Source organism: Sebastes fasciatus, chromosome 8 (genome assembly GCF_043250625.1).
Source record: "Sebastes fasciatus isolate fSebFas1 chromosome 8, fSebFas1.pri, whole genome shotgun sequence".
Classification (NCBI taxonomy): Eukaryota; Metazoa; Chordata; class Actinopteri; order Perciformes; family Sebastidae; genus Sebastes; species Sebastes fasciatus.
In genome coordinates, this window is record NC_133802.1 from 12,130,490 (window position 1) to 12,149,999 (window position 19,510).

The 19,510-nt window shown below is 38.7% G+C and overlaps 2 protein-coding genes across 2 annotated transcripts; both read right to left on the bottom strand.

Annotated features, from left to right (window-relative positions):
- Positions 1–2,525: 2,525 nt before the first annotated feature.
- Positions 2,526–5,331, bottom strand: ocstamp (osteoclast stimulatory transmembrane protein). Its single transcript, XM_074643426.1, has 3 exons — positions 5,177–5,331; positions 3,183–4,185; positions 2,526–3,092 (listed from the first exon to the last, which is right to left on the bottom strand). Exons 1-3 carry the CDS (start codon positions 5,212–5,214, stop codon positions 2,739–2,741), a joined length of 1,395 nt encoding a protein of 464 aa, XP_074499527.1. The 5' UTR covers positions 5,215–5,331; the 3' UTR covers positions 2,526–2,738.
- A 2,487-nt stretch (positions 5,332–7,818) lies between these two features.
- Positions 7,819–19,107, bottom strand: slc13a3 (solute carrier family 13 member 3). Its single transcript, XM_074643430.1, has 13 exons — positions 18,911–19,107; positions 16,501–16,766; positions 14,895–15,073; positions 14,201–14,270; positions 13,372–13,551; positions 13,152–13,277; positions 12,828–12,920; positions 12,626–12,730; positions 12,389–12,486; positions 11,392–11,504; positions 10,148–10,309; positions 8,955–9,092; positions 7,819–8,871 (listed from the first exon to the last, which is right to left on the bottom strand). Exons 1-13 carry the CDS (start codon positions 19,016–19,018, stop codon positions 8,689–8,691), a joined length of 1,821 nt encoding a protein of 606 aa, XP_074499531.1. The 5' UTR covers positions 19,019–19,107; the 3' UTR covers positions 7,819–8,688.
- Between the last annotated feature and the right edge of the window lie 403 nt (positions 19,108–19,510).

A 19,510-nucleotide genomic window follows, 5' to 3' on the forward strand; every position in this document is an offset into this window, starting at 1 on the left:
CGCAGTATATGATGGCCATTCCCATGCTCTATTATGTCCCATAAGTTCTTGCAGCAATTTTTGGATTACCATTTGTTACACAGATTTGGTGCTAAATTTAATGATATTTTACCATTCGTGAATTGATAAAAATGATCAATAATCCCTCTAAAAATACAACATTAAGACACTAAGACCTTGAGGAACACCATAGAAAAAGCCATGCTGTAATTTGGTTTCAAAAACTTTTGACATATTTAGATTTCTGCAAGAATTACATTTTTCTGCGATTAGATGGCAAGCACTACTGTTATGGAAACTATTCAGAAAACCCCTTATTGTCGATCTACCTAGGAAAGCCATACCTCCTCTAAATACTCTAGGTCTCTTGTTTGTGACTGTAAAGTTTCATGAGGCTGTGATTATGCTAGAGGTCACAACAGGTCATTTTATTGAGTGAGGTCAATTAAAAAAAAATGGTCTCACTATAATGAAATGGTTACTTGGGCACTAACATCATCACACGTCAACATCATGAATAAAATTGGGCTCACTCATCCACAAGAGTCTCAGCTTTACAGTGATACCCAATTTATGTAATTCAAAGCCTGTTTACGGACCCTAGTATGCAGAAATAACAGGCAAAACAACACATTTATACTGCATGCAAAAATCTGCATGGCTTTTGCCCCAAACTGCATGTGATTATCATAAAGTGGGCATATCTGTAAAGGGGAGACTTGTAGGTACCCATAGAACCCATTTTCATTCACATATCTTGAGGTCAGAGGTCAAGGGACCCCTTTGAAATGGCCTCGCCAAAATGTAGCCCAATTTTGGAGTTAACATGACATGGTTGTTACCAATGGATTCCTTAGTTTTTTACTGGTTTCATATGATATCTATAGCTTCACAGCTAGCTCTAAAACTGAACCTGCTACAGTGTCTGAAAGACAGTAGAGTCGGTTGGGATTGCAGATTTAACAATAATTCATCTCCATCTTTCAGTTCACTGCAGTTCCAACAACAATAAGAAGCCCGTAGGTGTCACATGCATACTGTAGCCTAATAAGCAACACACTGACGCGAGAATTCATGATAACAGAAAATAAATAAATAATTTATCATTTCTGTGCATCGTCTTTACACAAGCTGCTGGGTTTTGAGACAATCATGAAGTAGGCAAAAAGTCAGAATTAAAAATAGATGATAAAGAGGTATTCTATTATTATTCTGGGAGGGTGTCTTAAAATAAACTGCGGAAGGCTCATGGGAGTTTTAAGCACGAGTGTACTGATAAAATGCAAAGGACGCTTTCAGAGGAAAGGAAGTGATTTTTTTTTTTTTTTTTTTTTTTAGTAAGGGCACACTGATTAAAATAGGCCAGCGAATTATTGGATGTGGACATGAAACAGATTCATTTAATCTGTTAAAGTCATCCGGGCCAATAAAATATTGAAAAAAATTGTAAGATCCAATCTATTGCTGCTCATTTCCTGACAGAAGGTACTGGATTAGTCTCTGTCCTCGTCTGTCTAAAGTACCATAGTGGCATCTAGTGGGGCTGAGGGGTAAAAAAAGGAAAGGAATAACACTGTTGTATACTGAACCACACAAGAGGAAAAACAACACTGCACATACAGTACAGTACAATATACAGTTAAACATGAGCTCTGTAGCATTTGTGTGAAAAAACAAGCTGTTAAACAAACACGCTGGATGCAAATTGAGATGGTGTGGTGGTACATCTATAAAAACCACATTACGTTTGAGTGTGAGCGCCTGCAGAGTGGTGAAACGCCTGCACAGGAAAAGGTGTCGTAACACAGGATGCTCTATCTTCAGGTTATGTTTTGCAATAACAGAAACTAAGCATAAGAGCAGAGAATGATGTTCTACAAACCTGAAGGAAAAACTGTACTGTAGGTAAGAAGACTCAGAGTTAACAGCCACACTCTGTGAGGCTGTACTTAGGTTCAAGTCAAAGTACACGTCAAATACATTTTTCCCGAAGATGGTTTCTGTCATTTTAGGTAGTTCTTATCACGCTGCCCTATGTTCATGTGTTCATTTATCTGATAACTTTGGTTTTAATTAGTTATTTGATACTATAAAAAGGGGGTGACCGATATTTTGGCTTCACTTTTGTACAGTGGGAGGAAGTGGAAATGCATCATCCATCTATTTATACAGTTTATGCCAAAGTCAATAGGCTTCATCCTCTGGGGACTAAAATATGTCTTTAGAAAATTTCATCGCAATCCTATGGAAGCCCTGAATGGACATTAAAACTTTTTTTTTTTGTCTCAAGATCACAAGATACATTTTCAACTAACTTCACCATCAAGTCCATCACTGTCAGGATGTATACATCCATGCTTTCAGCTCGATCTGGGCCGTCTGAATGCATTTGCCGTTGGCTGGTTTGACCCAAACATTATAAGTCATAAAAGAAAATGACCTTTTGTTTTCTGGTGATAACGAGTTAATTATGTTGTTATCTCGAGATAACAAAGCTTGTTTTCTCAAGTTAACGACATAATTAACTCGTGATCTTTAGATAATGATATTAAAAAAATGTTTGAATCGTGTTCGTTTAGGGCTTCCGTACAATCCATCTAATAGTTGTTGAAATATTTCAGTCTGGACCAAAAGGATTGACCGACAGGCCGACATCACTATCCATACATTCACGCTGCCATCATGGCTAAAAACGTCATCAGAAAAATTAGGCAAGCACTGTATTGTCCAGTGAACATTCACCCACGGCCAACCTCAACATCAAGAGTCTCTTCTTGCTCTTTTCTATTCTGCTTCAGCTCTACTTTATTCATCAAGTAAGACATCCTCCTCTCTTCCTGCTCTCTGAAAAAGGATGCAGAGATTTTCCTGCGCAGTCGTCTGGCGTAAACCTCGAGGAACACCAGCGAGTAGCTCAACAGCCAGAGACATCCCAGCAGGAGTGTGACTCCCAGGTTCGGGGCTGAAGTTGTCACATCACAGAGCGACGGCTCGGGGTTGAAAGTCCACTTGTAATCCCTGTGGAAGTTTGTGAGCTCCCGTGTGTAACAGGATTGTGGGATGATACAAAAGGCAGGGGGGAACCACTTAACCTATCAGGAGATTTAAAAAAAAAAAGTTAATGAAAAAGTGACAAAGTAAATACTGCAGATGCAATAATAGGAGCTTCAGTAACGTCTTACCTTGTAATTGACACTTATGTTGGCAGTTGTTGGTGGAAAATCCAGTATCCAAGGCAAAATTGCCTGAACTATATGATACACAACATGATCCAGAGCTACAATTAAAGCCATGGCAATGAAATATAACGTTACCACAACCAGTGATATGAAACAGGAAGTACATTCCTGACTTGTTATTTTGCAGCTTGTGGGATGAGTTTTATTTTTAGCAGCTTGAGCCCCTTTTTGCAGGATCTCTTTGGAGATGTAGCCGTTATCAAACTGAACTGATGCCAGATAAGATTTCAAGTAGCGAGCAGATTCAAAGATTAGCAAAGCGACAAAAATAGCATTGAGGATCCGGTTTGACATCAGCTTGAATTCTTTTAGCAGGTTCCTGGCTTGTGAGAAGTTGACCTCTATCTGCCCTATCATCTTAGTAAACCTGCTTTTGACTTCTGACACATCAACATGTGTGAAATGATCTAACTTCCTCAAGTTGGTGACAATGCTCAAATCTTCCCTCTTCACTTTGATGGCTTCCTCAACAAGGTCTCGCTTTGCTTCGTTCAGAGGTTCGGATATGTTTAATAAAGTCTTTGTGAAACCCTCAGCGGTGCACTTCAGGATGCGAGCGACCGCCCCCACGTTCACTGTAATATTAGGGATGACGTTCAAAACTAGGATCATGACAGAAGCGGTGATGAGGAGTTTGCGTCCCTGTTTGGTGCAGACGGTGGGCAGAGTCATGGTCAGCACGCAACGCAAAGGGTGACACAGGAACGAGACCAAAAACACGGCCACGCTGTAGATGCAGGCGGTCGGAATGGATGCTTCATGGTTGTACTTGAGAGTCTTTGACAGCCAGTGGTGAAGCAGGCCGCCAGTGACGATGGCGAGCGTGAAACAAAGAGACAGTAGAGACAGGACGTCTCTGCCGGCGGTGGGTGCGGGTGCAGAGTAAACGTCCCACAGGTAAAGCAGGACAGATTTTAAAGTCTGTCTGACAGATCCGGCTCTGTTCCTGAGGAGAGAAAACCCAACCTGAACAAAGTTGAGGAAAAGTTTGACATTTTGGGAAATATTTGCTCTCTTGCCGAGAGTGGCCAATAAATAGTCCGACTCATAACCCTCCATAAATCTATAACTTGTCATTTTTACAATTTGTTTACTGTATGAATTACTACAAAGTTCAGTTATGTGTTGTAGGATAACTAGGCCTATTTATTGACAAACAACAGTCCATCTGCCCAGCATTTCTATGCAGTTTCTTCCCTGTAAAACAACAAATTGACGTTTTTCTCATGTTATTCTCATCAAGGAAGCAAATAAACTTATTTCCCAAAATGTCAACTCAATTTTATTTATATAGCCCAATTTCACAAATCCCAAATTTGCCTGAATCTGTGCAGAATATGACACCCTCTGTGTCCTCAGACTGCGTCAACCTCAACTTCACAAAATGAAAAAATTTCAGAGGCAGATCAACTCTGCAATAGATCATCTTCCACATGCATCTGATCACTGTAAACCACAACAATAATGTGAAAATATGAGAAATTTACCTGAACATTTTTTAAATTACAGTTTTTAATTTTACAGCAAAAATACTGCAATTATCAATGATGTAGGCCTATAATGGTATAATGGATACATTTAAGAATAAAGAAACTTCAAGGCCTTATGCCATTATAGGAATAGATAGATAGATATATAGATAGATAGATAGATATATAGATAGATATATAGATAGATAGATAGATGGATGGATGGATGGATGGATGGATGGATGGATGGATGGATGGATGGATGGATGGATGGATGGATGGATGGATGGATGGATGGATGGATAGATAGATAGATAGATAGATAGATAGATAGATAGATAGATAGATAGATAGATAGATAGATGGATAGATATATAGGTAGATAGATAGATAGATAGATAGATCATTTTAATGTATTACATCTCAATTAAAGAAAAGGCTCAATTAAAAATAGATAACAGTTCTTACCTGACAGGCATGACAATATTCTCTGTGATGATCTTCATTCTCACTGTGACAATATGAGTTTAAGGAAAACAGGATTGGGAAGTGCTGGAGGACTGTGAGGGTTAAAAGAGGAACTTCTCTGAACAGTCACTGTCATGTTGATATTTGTGTACAAGTTCCCTCGTGGGAAACGAAGTGACAACTGCTCTCCATGTAAACCATACATGACCATACAAGATCATATGGAGAGGCATGATGTAATCACACACACACACACACACACACACACACACACACACACACACACACACACACACACACACACACACACACACACACACACACACACACACACACACACACAATGTGACACAGGTCACACACAATGTGACACAGGTCACACTCTCAGAGTGACATCAGATTTGGAAATGTTTTGCTATTTGTAGTGTTTGTTTCAGTCAACGCAGACACTGTGTTATGTTAACGTGATCATAAATCATCCTCGACTCAAAAAATGTTTTGTTTGATATTAGAAGGCTTTTTTTACACTCATCTGCTGAAAGGTGGGAGGTAAAGCTGTTTGGCTTATTGCATTCACATTACTGGACTGTTTCCTGTTGCATGTTGTGGGCCTATTCACTTTCCTCCAGTTTGTCACATGAATATAAAACTGTCGAGTGATGTACATTTTCCACCTAATTAACTAACTCAAAAAAGAGTTGTTGCCTCAGGTTTGTTGTAGTTGTATTAGGTTGTAGTTGTATCAGGTTGAAATCAATAAAACAATTGAATTAATGAATTAACGTTTGTTCTGCCACCAGCAGTTGGTTTCTGTTGGGTGTTCTGTTGCTAGTAGCAACCAGGCAGAGTTCTATGGCAGATCAACCTAGTAGCAACCATATACAGGGTTGTGACTAAAAGGTAACACGCAAATTGCGAAACTCTCGTGAGATAGTTAAGGTTAAGCATTGACCTTGAATAGTTAAGATTAGGCATTGACCTCCAATGGTTAAGGTTAGACATTGACCTGCAAGGGTTAAGGTTAGACATTGACTTTGAATGATTAAGATTAGGTAGGCATTGACCTCGAATAGTTAAGGTTAGATGTTGACCTCTAATGATTAAGATTAGCTAGGCATTGACCTTGAATAGTTATGGTTAGGCATTGACCTCGAATGGTTAAGATAAGGCATTGACCTCGAATGGTTAAGATTGGGCATTGACCTCATGGTTAAGGTTAGGCATTGACCTGGAATAGTTAAGGTTAGGCATTGACCTCAAATGGTTAAGATTAGGCATTGACCTGAAATAGTTAAGATTAGGCATTGACCTGGAATAGTTATGGTTAGGCATTGACCTTGAATGCTTAAGGTTAGATATTGACCTTAAATAGTTAAGGTTAGGCATTGACCTCATAGTTAAGGTTAGGCATTGACCTTAACCCCCTGAGGTCGATGCTGTCCTATACGACAGGAAATTATATACTGGTGTTCGGCCTACTTATTTCTTCCTGGCATGAGGGACAATGATTCTAATTTCACAGTTAGCCATGCACCTATACTCATAGTGAGGGCAGAAAAATGAGCCTCCCAGGTCACTATACACTCTCTCCACAACACACACAAACACACATAGATCTTAGTCATGTACAGAGGTGAAAGGGTATCGGGATATGTTTGAAATAAGAACACATTTATTAGGAGTAACTGAATATCAAGATATTTCTAATCTGTCTTTGGATAGAAATCAGCATTGGTTCGAATCAAAGGTTGTGCAGGCAGTTGGGTACATCCTGTCCTGGTCTGTGGCTTTTGGTTGAGTATTTTATAGTTTTGCATTCAAACACCACGGGACCTTTTGCTCTGACCCTGCTAACACTCAGTAACCACCACAGCCTCGCACAAGTTAACCATTGTTGTCGGGCCTCGTGATTTCAGACAGTTTACTACACCAAACAAACAATGTGGGGAATTTACAATTGTGTGCTCTCTCTGGCTCTCTTTGAGTGCGCAGAGGTGAAAATGTGTTAAAATATGTGTTAAACCTGCAGCCACAGCTAATCAAAACCTGAGGGTTACATTTTGTATTTAAACTAAAACACAATTTAGCTATTGCAAATATTCTGATAACAATGTCCTTCTCTTACCAATAAACCTGCTCATAACAGGAAAATACAGAGACCACGTGCAACTAAATGATCATAATACAAACTCAAAGAATTTATTTGTAACAGCAGCTATATATGCAAATCACATTGTAACAAAATTTACACATTCATTAGTCAGGATTCATACTCTAATGTAGAAAAGATTTTTCTCTTGTTTCTTTTAACATGCGCCATATAATACATAAACAGGTAACATGATCTCTCAGTGATTTTAACCAAAAATATATATATATTTTCAAAGAATCATTCACAGATGTCTCTCTCATTCTCCCAGCAGAGGTCAGCCTAGCATCAATGCAAACAGCTGCAGTCTGACTGGAGTTGTAAAAAATATATTAAAAACATATTCAGAGCTCAGTCTGTCATTGTTGTTGAGGTTAAATGTATCTCCTGTCCAGTTTTAAAGCGATGGTAGGCAGAATGTTTTTGGCATCATTGGGCAAAAATTCCATAATAATCTTTCGGCATATTGTAATTAAAGTGTTCTGAGAGAAAACTAGACTTCTGCACCTCCTCATGGCTCTGTTTTCAGGCTTTAAAGAAATTTAGCCTGTGACGAGAGACTTAGACCAATCAAAGGTCATTTCAGAAAGAGAGCGTTCCTATTGGCTCTTCATTCAACAGAGGCAACTGTCAGTCACTCACAGGTTCCGATAAAACAGTGAAACTAGCGCGGATTGATATTCTGTACTGTAAAGAAAGTTTGCTCCGGCTGGTGGACGGTGGTTGGTATTTCCTCAACAGATCTCAACATGGCTGCCGGGTCAAAAACTTTCTCATTTTACAGTTAAACAGTACACTACAAGATGTTTCTGAAAACATTTGAGGTGAGATATAGGCATTACAGTAACAGACTATTGATTCATATTTGATCAGCACTGCCTAGTTTGACCATTTGATCAGAGTTTGTTAGTGATTGACAGCTGCTCAGAGACGGCCGGCTCCAGCTCGGCTCTGATTGGTTGTTTTCCTCCGGTCTGTGAAATCTTGCAGATGCCTTTAGGAGCACTGGAGGATACAGAGGCACATGATTTTTTTTTCAGATTACCTGTCTCATGCACTACTGTCAGGATATAATGACCGTTTTATAAAAATAACTTTTTTAATCATATTTTCTCAAATCTCGCCTACTGCTGCTTTAAGAAGGCAGAGCGTAAAATGATTTTGCTTGTTTTTAACTTGTTGCACCATTTGTAACTTGGAGTGTGCCAAAACTAACAGATAGCAACATGAAGTCTTGACACTTGAGTATCATGAACGTATTAAATTCATCATAACAGGTAACAGCTGAAGTTCCCAGACAGACTTTTGTCCCTGCTTAGTTTTAAATCTTAATACAATCTCCTGATACTCTTTGGGTGGGTAATCAGAGCGTAGCATTGAGCGACTGAACGGTTGATAGGTGCACATCAGTAATAACAGCAGTCTTGTTGATGGGGTGTGCCCAGTCTGGAAACGTGTTCAAGTCAAACATGGCAACGCCCCACGTGTTTAGGGCCAGAGAGACCGAGAGGATACCCAGGATGTTCATCACAATGCCAGTTTTCACCTGAAAAAGACAGAGCAGTAAACATGAAGACAGGCGATGATGACGGTAACATTATGTTTCAGTGTCTGATGTGAGGATCTTACCATGTCTTTGACCATGAGATGTCCTGTTGCAAAGGCGATGGAGTTAGGTGGCGTGGACACTGGCAGCATGAAGGCATATGAACATCCTATTGTTGCAGGTATCATGAAGTACAGAGGGTTCACTGAGACGTTAGCAGCCTACAGAGACAAAGACCAGCACATTTTCAGGATAGGACGTAAATCATTTCATACCTGGTGATGCCATTATTCCAAACTTATTTCATATGGAAGAACATTGTTTAAACCCACATAACGTATTATATTCGAGCCAAGATCTAAAGGTTTTCAAAGATACCAAATATGTCGGGCTCAGCTGCAAAGAAAATGTGACGTCTAAATTCTTCTATTTGATGTAAAATGGTGCAGCCATAGAGAAACTGCCTTGTGTTTGACGTCAAATAGGCTGCACAGACTAATGGTACGTGTCAACATTGACGTTTCTGGACGCAAGGGATGGCCTCGCTTCCCAGCATTGGACGTTTGATGGGCTGCCAACAGACACAAGGCACTTGGCACCTGATTGGACGAAAACTTGCCCTCGTGGGCTGCTGGTCGAAACGCAATGCTACGCTACCAGAATGCATTGCACGGCTGCTTATATAGACAATGAATGGGAAAGGAAGGATCCTGTGGACATGTACCAGAGTCACAAAGCCATACGGCTCTGTGTGTGGTCACATATCACCGAAGGTAAGTAGTATGGGAGTACTGGCCCTTCTAGCAAAATTTTGGATAGTCATGGATCAATACGTTTTTTATGCAAACGAGAACTCAGGACACAGTCACTTAGCCTCCTATACATCCTGTAAACGATTCTCTGAGTGCAGTATAGATACCACGGCAAAGTACAAAAGCCCCAGATAATGATTACTGTCAACAGCTGTTAATGTCCAACAGGCTACAAACATAAGAACATTTATTGCAAAAGTTAAACAACTCCATAAGCCTTTGACCAACATAAAGAACAAGGCCGATTCCCTGTCCAGTCCATTAGTTTCCACAGCTTTGTCTTGTTACTGAGTCGGCTCGCTGCTATCTTAATCTGTGTGTTACACTATAAACTGATGTGGAACCTTAAGTATAGTATAAAGAAACCTTTACAACTCCAACCAAGTCCTATAATGTACGTATATCATCAACAGGAACACACAGATAAAAAGAGTCTATATGTGTTTAAGTAGAAGCAGTCTTACCAGTTCAGCAATGACGGGTAAAAATATGATAATTGTGGCAGTGTTGCTGGCGAACTCAGTGAAACAGGCCAGGAAACCAGCGATCAACATCACAGCTGCAGCGGGTGGGACCTCGGCCAAAGGCTGGAGGTGGCCTCCGATCCAGGAGGCGAGTCCAGACTCCTGCCAAACGCCACAAGATCGGGGTCAAAGGTCAAAGATCAAATCCCAACATAATAAAGCAAAAGTAAAGAACGGAACCAAACAGAGCAGAGCAGCACAGAGCCAACAGGAGAGAGGAGAGACACATTTATTACACTGACTTATGACATGTAAACTTTCACTATCTAGAGTCAGTAATCCTGCATTGAGCTGGAAGAAAACTAAACTAAATCTTAAAGGAATAGTTCAACTTTTTGGGATGCTTATTCACTTTCTTGCCTAGAGTTATACTGTATATATATATATATATATATACTGTATATAGGGCTATGTTAGGGCTGTCATTTTATTATAATATTTAATCGCGGCATATAATGGACATGATTGTTCCTAGTTGATTGCGATTAATCGTATATTTTGTATCTGTTCAAAGTGTACCTTAAAGGTATATTTGTCAAGTTTTTAATACTCTTATCAACATGGGAGTGGGAAAATATGCTTGCTTTATACAAATGTATGTATATACAGTATGTATTATTGGAAATCAATTAACAACACAAAACAATGACACATATTGTCCAGAAACCCTCACAGGTACTGCATTTAGCATAAACAAGTATGCTCAAATCATAACATGGCAAACTGCAGCCCAACAGGCAACAACAGCTGTCAGTGTGTCAGTGTGCTGACTTGACTGACTTGCCCAAAACTGCATGTGATTATCATAAAGTGGGCATGTCTGTAAAGGGGAGACTCATGGGTACCCATAGAACCCATTTGCATTAGCATATCTTGAGGTCAGAGGTCAAGGGACCATGGCCATGCCAGTTTCTTCGCCAAAATTTAGCGCAAGTTTGGAGCGTTATTTAGGCTCCTTTGTGACACGTAAGTATGACATGGTTGGTACCAATGGATTCCTTAGGGTTTGTAGTTTAATATGATAGCAGTATCTTTGCTCTATCTTTAGTTTAGCTTTAAAACTGAAAGTTGCGTTAATGTGTTAAAGAAATTAGTGGCATTAAAACGATTATGTAAACACACTTCATATGTAAGTTATGTACATTTAATGACTAATTATAGTGCCCATGTGCCAACATGTTTACCTCACAAGCTTTAGCCATAGCGAAGCCGCCTCCAAGCAACAGAATGATATTCCAGGGAACAGAGTCCTGAGCTTTCTTCCATGTCAGCAGAGGGACATAAGGAGTGTTTGATGCTGCGGAAAAATATGGAGGCAAACAATCAATTCAACATGTTGATATTATGTATCTATTAAAAGCACAGTGTTTTCTACAACATCTCTGCTGTCTGCTGATGCAATATGACATTTAGCATTTTAAAGTAAAAAACTAAGTCACCAATCCGGAGTGTTTTATTTTATGTTTTCACGTTTTATGCTTTAATAACTATTTTATTTGCACGTTTTATACATTGATGATTATGTTTTGTTACTATTTTTGTAATATACCCTACATGTTTTGATTTTTATGTTTTGGTGAGATTTCCACTCTGGTTGAAAATAAAGTTGTATTCTCCTCTATTCAAAAAACGTGACCTACATTGAGAAGGACAAATGAGCCCCATGGTTTGCTTTTTTTTTACTTGCATCCAGTGGTTTATTTGACCAGCTGAACATAACATACACACTTGCACTGGCACTCGCACTCACACTCGCACACACGTGTCTCCAGCACAGACAAAACACGTGCGCACATTTTGTACGCATGCTCACCCAAACAAAAACCCTTAGAGTGTGACAACATAGTTTTGAGAGATTATTCTAATCACAGAAACAGAGAAACTACAGTTTCAGCTCCAGATGGGACATTTACTCAGACTTTCTAATCTACAATATTAACATTCCTCAGCTTATTTTCAGTATTTGCAATAGTTGTGCCAGAGACACGGACTAAATGTCTTTGAGTCTTTCACAAATATTTGGGCATCAATATTAATTTCTGACTCGTCCTGATGCAACGCCACAAACCATTTGTTATTTATACAATAACTTAAATCATATTATCACTGTCATTATATAACTGAAATCAGAGTACATTGTCTGGTAAATTATTAGGATGTGTTGTTAAAGAGCTCACTGACCTTGAGGGTCAAACCACCAGCTCAGAGAAGGTTTCTGCGAGGGGAAGAAAAACAATATGGACACAATGATCACACCAGTGACGGCATCTGAGACGTACCTGCAGGACAACGAGGAGGGGATCATTAACAGAAGCAGAAGATAATAAGCAGTTGTCTCAATACAAAGATGCTGTGGTCATTTCCAAACAAGAAATTATATCATAACAAGCAAACTACATTCAAATGTGCCTTTCTTACCCCTTTTTAAAAAGCACAGACCAGCCAGTGATAAATTTGGGATCTCTTGTGAACAGCAGAACAGCAAACAATACGAAAAAGAAAGAAATCGCTCCCTCTGCAAAACTGAAAGTGAGCATGTATCAGTAAAAAGGCTCTGTGATAAATAAAAATGCACTCATTCACCCTGCATTGAGATTTGAAGACATACACCAGTTCTCACTTTATGGGCCCTAGTTTTCTGTAATCGTCGTTTATTAGATCCTTCGCTCTGGCCTCTGCCTCGGCTCTCCGGTCGTGTTTCGTCACACACAATCTGTGAAGAATAAATATTTCAAGAAAAGCAAATGAGAGAAGAACATTTCTCCATATTTACGAAGAAAAATTGTAATTTGGACTGTATAATTAACGTTTTCCCTTATATGAAAAAAAAACATCATGACATTTGGTATTTATTGTGTTGGCTAAAAATGGGATATCAGTTCAAATATTATTTTAACATGAAGTTTCTAAATCTGCAATAAGCGAATGTCTGACACCACATTACCGCGTATTTATTCCCCCGTAGAGAAACGCGATCCAAATCCATGATAAAAACAAGAAGAGAACCATGAGCGGGAAAGCGAATGCGAACCAAGAGCCAAAATTGACGAGGTCGCAGTCTGGATAGTAGCTGTAATACAAAGAGATCATCGTCAAACTGCTGTAAAAGTATTGTTTTTTAATGATGCAAAGTTGTCAGCGTATAAAATGTGATACACAATAACCTTTTCAGCTGTCCAATCAGGATGAGGTTGGGCGCGGTGCCTGTCAGCGTGGCGGTCCCTCCGATACTGGCTGCATAAGGAATACAGATCAAGAATCCTTTCCACACCTTCAGCTGGTACTCCGCCTCGGATCGGATCTCCTCAGCCGACCTCATGTCGCCCTGCTCAGTCCCATCCGTCCTTTTCAAGTTTTAAGAGATGTGATTACTTTAACTGAACTGTGGACAAGTACATGAACTCCACCAGATTATTTTCATCAAGAGTTTCATATGAGATTGTGTTAACCAGAAAAACTATTTTTTGGGAAATATGCTTTTTTCTTGCTGAGAGTTAGATGAGAAGATTGATACCACTATCAGCCGAGCACAAAAATGTTCTCAAACTCTAGCCGAACAGTCAACAACAGCTCAAGGTCAAGGGACCCCTTTGAAAATGGCCATGCCAATTTTTCCTCACCAAAATTTAGCATAACTTCGTTGCATTATTTAGCCTCCTTCGCAAAAAGCTAGTATGACATGGTTGGTACCAATGGGTTCCTTAGGTTTTTCTAGTTTCATATGATACCAGTATCATCACTTGTTTTAGCTTTAAAACAGAGCCCACTACAACCTAAAAATCTCAAGTTGCAAAAATGTGTTAACGATAATTAGTGGCGTTGAAACGAATTTGTGTTAACGCGTTATTATCGCGTTATTATCATTGACAGCCCTAATAAGCATATATCCCAAAAATGTCGACCTTCCTTTAAAAAACACCATCCAAACACCATTAGAGTTAAATATTGAAGGATGCACAGGATTGTGACAAATGATCTCAGTGTTTTTCTTACCCGTCTATTGACAGCATTTGTTTTTCCAAGGGCCCTGAGGGCACTGAATCCAACTTTACAGAAGACTGACCTGAAAGAAAATGAAACAAAGAGTTTGTATTATGTAGAATAAGCATGAGTCAATCAAATCATGAGTTTTAGCTCTTTGTGTGTGTCTGTGGGCGGTGGGGGGGGGGGGGGGGGGGGGGGGGGGTGTACTGTCCTGTTCATATATTCAATATTTGACTTTCAGTTCATCCAGCATTCTTAATCACTCACCACTTGAATTTTGACTAACTTTGTATCCGAGGACTCGGTGTATTGGAAAAACTGTACAAAGTTCACATGTTAGGTTACATATTCAGGACAAGTTTAAAATAATACAACCATCTTCACTGCACATTTTGGTACGGATACCTTTTGACAACTAAATTAAACTGGCATTCATTTTTTGGTCATCTGGGTGGCAGTGGAAAATGCTGTAAACATGTAACATTTACATGACCTTATAGAGTACATTTTCCTAGCACACTGCTTATTTACACATCCAGTGATTATTGAACAATATTATAATTTATTTGGAGTCATGATTCTGACCACTTGATGAATGTAAATTAAAATATTCTCTCTCTTGTAGCTCTGTTTTTGGTTTAGATTAGAGCAGCTTTAAGTTAATAGTCATCCATCCAGTCAGGTTTAATGCCATACAACGTACCATTTATCATATCATTCTCAGGATCCTCTGTGGACTTGCTCTTCTTTTTCAGGGTCTCCAGGTCTCCAAACAGACTCTCCAGGATGGCGTTAGCGATAGGGAGCATCATGGCGGTGGTGGCGGTGTTGCTGAGCCACATTGACAGGAAGGACGAGGTCAGCATCATTCCCAGTATGAGCCTAGGAAAATAATTCAATCAGTTAGATTAATCACGATCATGGCTGCTGACTTGGAAGATGTTCTTTTTGGAATAAGGAGCACTCTCACTTACAGAATAAAATTGCCGATATTCTATATTTTCTTCAATAAATTCCATGAAAAGTCCAAAAACCAACAATGTGTTAGTCTGTTTCTCAATACTTTCTGACTTCCCTACCCTGTCTGTGGCCCAAACACATAAAGACTGAAGATGTTCATCTTTAGAATGGGTTACAGATATGTACTTTTCTTTTTAAACAGTCTACAGTATATCATTTCCCCAAACCGCTGGGCACTAGTTTTAAGCAAATGTTACTCAAACAGGAGTAAGTCAAGTCAATTGTACAGCCCAATGTCACAAATTACAAATTTGTCTCAGTGGGCTTTACACTCGATATGCACGAGATACGACATTGGTCAATCACAACGTTCGCCGGTCTGTTATTTCATCTTTATAGCAAATCGTTGCTATGTATAATAGACCGTTGCTATGGCAGCAGCAGCAGGGCGGACCGTTTTTTGATTTCTTAAGTAAGTAGCCGTGTAATAAGCAGAATAATGTGCAGCTAGCGGGTCATTGTTGTGAAATAAACCCCTTCAGGGCGATGCAAGACCCAATAATTAATAAAAGATCAATAATTTGACACAAAAACGGTCCAGACTGGCTATTATACTTCATTAGCATGCTAACGCCAAACAGCAAATCAGTAATATAACGTTACATCAGAATTCTTACCTGACTTCTCTGGAGATTTGCTACTGTGCGCCAATCTCTTGCGTTTGGCTTCACTACTTGCCGACAGTGATTTGTGCTACTTTTGAGGCGTGACGATATTATCGTGACTGTACGTTAAATTTGTCGTCTTCTTTTTCTTCATCCTCTGTTATATTTCCGATAAATGCCGGTAGAGTAGCTGCTTTGTGTGGTAAGTTGGAAAACGTGGTTCCGAGTGAGAATAGTTTTGCTGCAAGTATTTATCTAACATAAAAGAATGATGAAATTAAACACAGATAACAAACTATGCAAAGGTCGGCCCTATTGACCTTTTCGGGGCAAGATTGGAGGGGATTGTAGGGATAGGAGTGGAGGAGTAGTCCATTTATAATAGTAGGATTGGGGGCTCTAGTGTCTATTATCAGCAGCATGTTGGATTGACTCATATTCATCATAATAAAAGAACATGTTTCTCAACAGTGTGGTTCACTTAAGTAACTTAAATAGTTTTTGGATAACATTGGAGCTCTGTGGCACAGAGGAATACGATATATCAGGTTTTGGCTACAGAGGCAATACTTGTTAGTAGATGCAATTCATTGTTGGTTTTGTTCTTTTCATGAGATCTGTTGAAATAAGACAAATATAGAATACCACCATCCTATAAATGTCTTTCCTGTAAAGTTTTCTCACCAGGCTGGCTTTACTCCGACAATAGTGAGGACCTTCAGGGCGATTCTGCGATGCAGGCCCCACTCTTCGATGGACGACGCCAGCACAAGACCACTGAGGAAGAGGAAATTGGTTTCGAGGAAGTACTGAGGGCAGACTTGTTTGGATGGAAGAATTCCCAGTGTTGGAAAGAGGCAGACCGGAAGCATCGCAGTGACGGCCAGAGGAAGGGTCTCTGTGCACCAAAACATAGCCATCAGCAGCACCACATAAAGACATTTTCCCTCCTAAAAGATAAGCAACGTGGTTGTTAATGTTCAGCCAACAACAAGAAAAAGATATCACCGGACACAAAAGAAAGCAAATGAACTACACGACTGTGTTTCACAGGTGATGGATTATAGGGTGGAGTCAGGTAAAACGGGCCACTTTTTGGTAAATGATTTAAAGGACCATCAAAAAAGCTATGCATGAGAACTAATGATATTTTTGAAAAAAAATTGGCATGGGTCTCTTACACATTTATTTGTTAAAAAAATGTGAAAAAGTATAATTGTTTTGGAATTATGAGAGTTAGAGTATCAGCGGGTTCCCTCGTGAGCTGCGACACAATGTTCAGGTAAAATAGGCCAATATTTAAAAAAAAGGGGGAAGAGGAATTTCATCTGAAATATTTTTAATTTTAAGAGTAAACACTAACTATTGTCTTTGGTGTGCCATAGTAACAACACCATAAATACTTTTCATGCAATAAAAAGTTGAACAAATATTCCATTGAATAATGCATTTAAAAAAATAACTGATCATGTAGCTGTGTGTTTAGGTGCATGCTTGTGTGTCAAACATTTGTCATAAACATAAGCCTTATTAGAATGATCATATACATACAGGTACATTCATGACATTTGACCTCTGCATTTAACCCATCCTAAGCATTTAGGAGCATTGTGCTGCTGTGAGGTGCCCGGGAAAATTACAACATCTTTGACAAAAACTCAAATCACCAAACCATAAATCAAAACACCAAAAAACTTTTACATTTCCTGTAGCTACAGGTCTTAACATCTCATCTAGTCAGGTGTTGTTAGGTCTTTTCCTGCGTTCCCTTCAAATACTAATTGCAAAGCATGATTAAAAAAAGATTAAACCTGTTTTGCAGCCTTAATTTCTGTGGAACTTCTGTGTAAAGGTGTGTGTATGTTGCCCATTTTAGCTGAAATTCGTGCCCCAATTCAGCTGACCTGGTTAATCTAAAATGGGGCAGTACCTAAAAGGACTTTTTCCACAAAAATATTTTTTTTTTTTAAATTTGAACTTTTTTATTTGACAGTCAAAACACACACACACACACAATTTTAAATGGCTGTGATGCTCAAGACTTATCCGACCCATTTTACATGACTACTGTGAGTAAAATAAAATGCATAAAGAATAGTGTAATGTGTGGCATGAATATAATTTCAAATTATAATGGCTGGTTTAATATAAACAAAATATTTAATATAATACATCTTTTTAGATTTAGGTTGTTCTAATTGAGACTAGTGCTACAACTAACATATTTACTTGTACTTAACTTGAGTGTTTCTATTTGAAGCTACTTCATACTCCACTACAATTAAGATGGAAATAGTGTACTTTTTACTCCACTACACCTATTTGACATGCATAAAGAAGCATGCACTTCTAAGATATAGGATGTGGTGCAGCAGGCTACTACTCGGTATACAGAATATCTCAAATTAAAATGCTCTTATAGGTAGCCTATTTGTTAGTGATGAAACACAATAAAAACAGAGTAATATCATATTTTATAATGACTTTGAAAGGCACCATTCTGCATATTGAGTAGCCTAGGCCTATTTTTATTTTGCTTTTAATATCAATCAATCAATCAAACTTTATTTATATAGCACATTTCAAACAAGTCAAATGCAATTCAAAGTGCTGTACAGACGATTGACAAAAATGTAGAATGTTAAAAATGGATTTAGAGACGAATGCACACCAAAAACAACCAATAAAAAAGTACATTAAATAAGAAAACAATAAAAGATAGGTATTTAAGATAACAAAAGACAAATAAAATACAAGGAATTAAAAATAACAATAAAAATAAATAAATAAAAATTATGAAACTACAGAAAATAAGCAGATTGTATTAAAATAATGAAATTTTAATAAAATAGAATAAAAGAGATGACGATAAAATGTTGATTAAACAAAATCTAGTAAAATAAACACTATAATGATATGATATAATGACCTACTTCTGTACTTTTACTTGAGTAATGTTTTGAATTCAGGACTTTTACATGTAATGGAGTATTTTAGACTTTGTTTTACTTTTATTTAAATAAAGGATCTGAGTACTTCTTCCACCACTGAATCTGTGATTATTAAATGAATTAGTCATGACAAAGTCACTCACCTTCTCCGGTAGAGTAAAGAGTAAGGGCAGTAACACCAGTGGAGTGAGCAGGAGGATCAGAGGCTTGTGGATGCACCACAGCTTCTTGGACACAACAGATAGTTTCATCTCTGGAGGGAATAAAGTGTTGCTTCAGTTTAGAGGAGAAGGAGCTCCGGACTGGCTGAGAGGAGCTGGTTGGGACGCACTTTGAAGCCTCAGTGGGAGTTCAGAGAATATTAACTACACGCCTTGGTACAGTTTAACTCCTCGCAGGGTGGTGTCAAATAGCTTGGAGGGGGAGAGTTGGCCAGCAGGTTTTCATTCATGTTACTGGTTACTGTGACCCTACAACCAAACACAGGACTTTCACCGAATTCCTGAATTAGTGTACTGTTTAGCTGTAAAATGAGAGAGTTTGCTCTGGCTGGTGGGCGGTGCTTGGTATTTCCTCAACTGATCTCAACATGGCTGCCGGGTCAAAAACTCATTTTACAGCTAAACAGTACACTATAGATAGATATATAGATGTTTCTGAAAACATTTGAGGTGAGAAATAGTTACAGTAATAGAATATTGATTCATATTTGATCAGCGCTGCCTAGTTTGACCGTTTGATCG

Excerpts from the sequence above, each read along its gene's own strand:
- ocstamp (XM_074643426.1), bottom strand. The coding sequence starts at position 5,214 with ATGAAGATCATCACAGAGAATATTGTCATGCCTGTCAG. Across the intron at positions 4,186-5,176 it reads AATATTGTCATGCCTGTCAG|GAACAGAGCCGGATCTGTCA; the intron begins GTAAGAACTGTT and ends TTCTCTCCTCAG. Across the intron at positions 3,093-3,182 it reads ACATAAGTGTCAATTACAAG|GTTAAGTGGTTCCCCCCTGC; the intron begins GTAAGACGTTAC and ends ATCTCCTGATAG.
- slc13a3 (XM_074643430.1), bottom strand. The coding sequence starts at position 19,018 with ATGAAACTATCTGTTGTGTCCAAGAAGCTGTGGTGCATCCACAAGCCT. Across the intron at positions 14,271-14,894 it reads TGAGAATGATATGATAAATG|GTCAGTCTTCTGTAAAGTTG; the intron begins GTACGTTGTATG and ends ATTTTCTTTCAG. Across the intron at positions 13,552-14,200 it reads CAAATGCTGTCAATAGACGG|GACGGATGGGACTGAGCAGG; the intron begins GTAAGAAAAACA and ends AAACTTGAAAAG.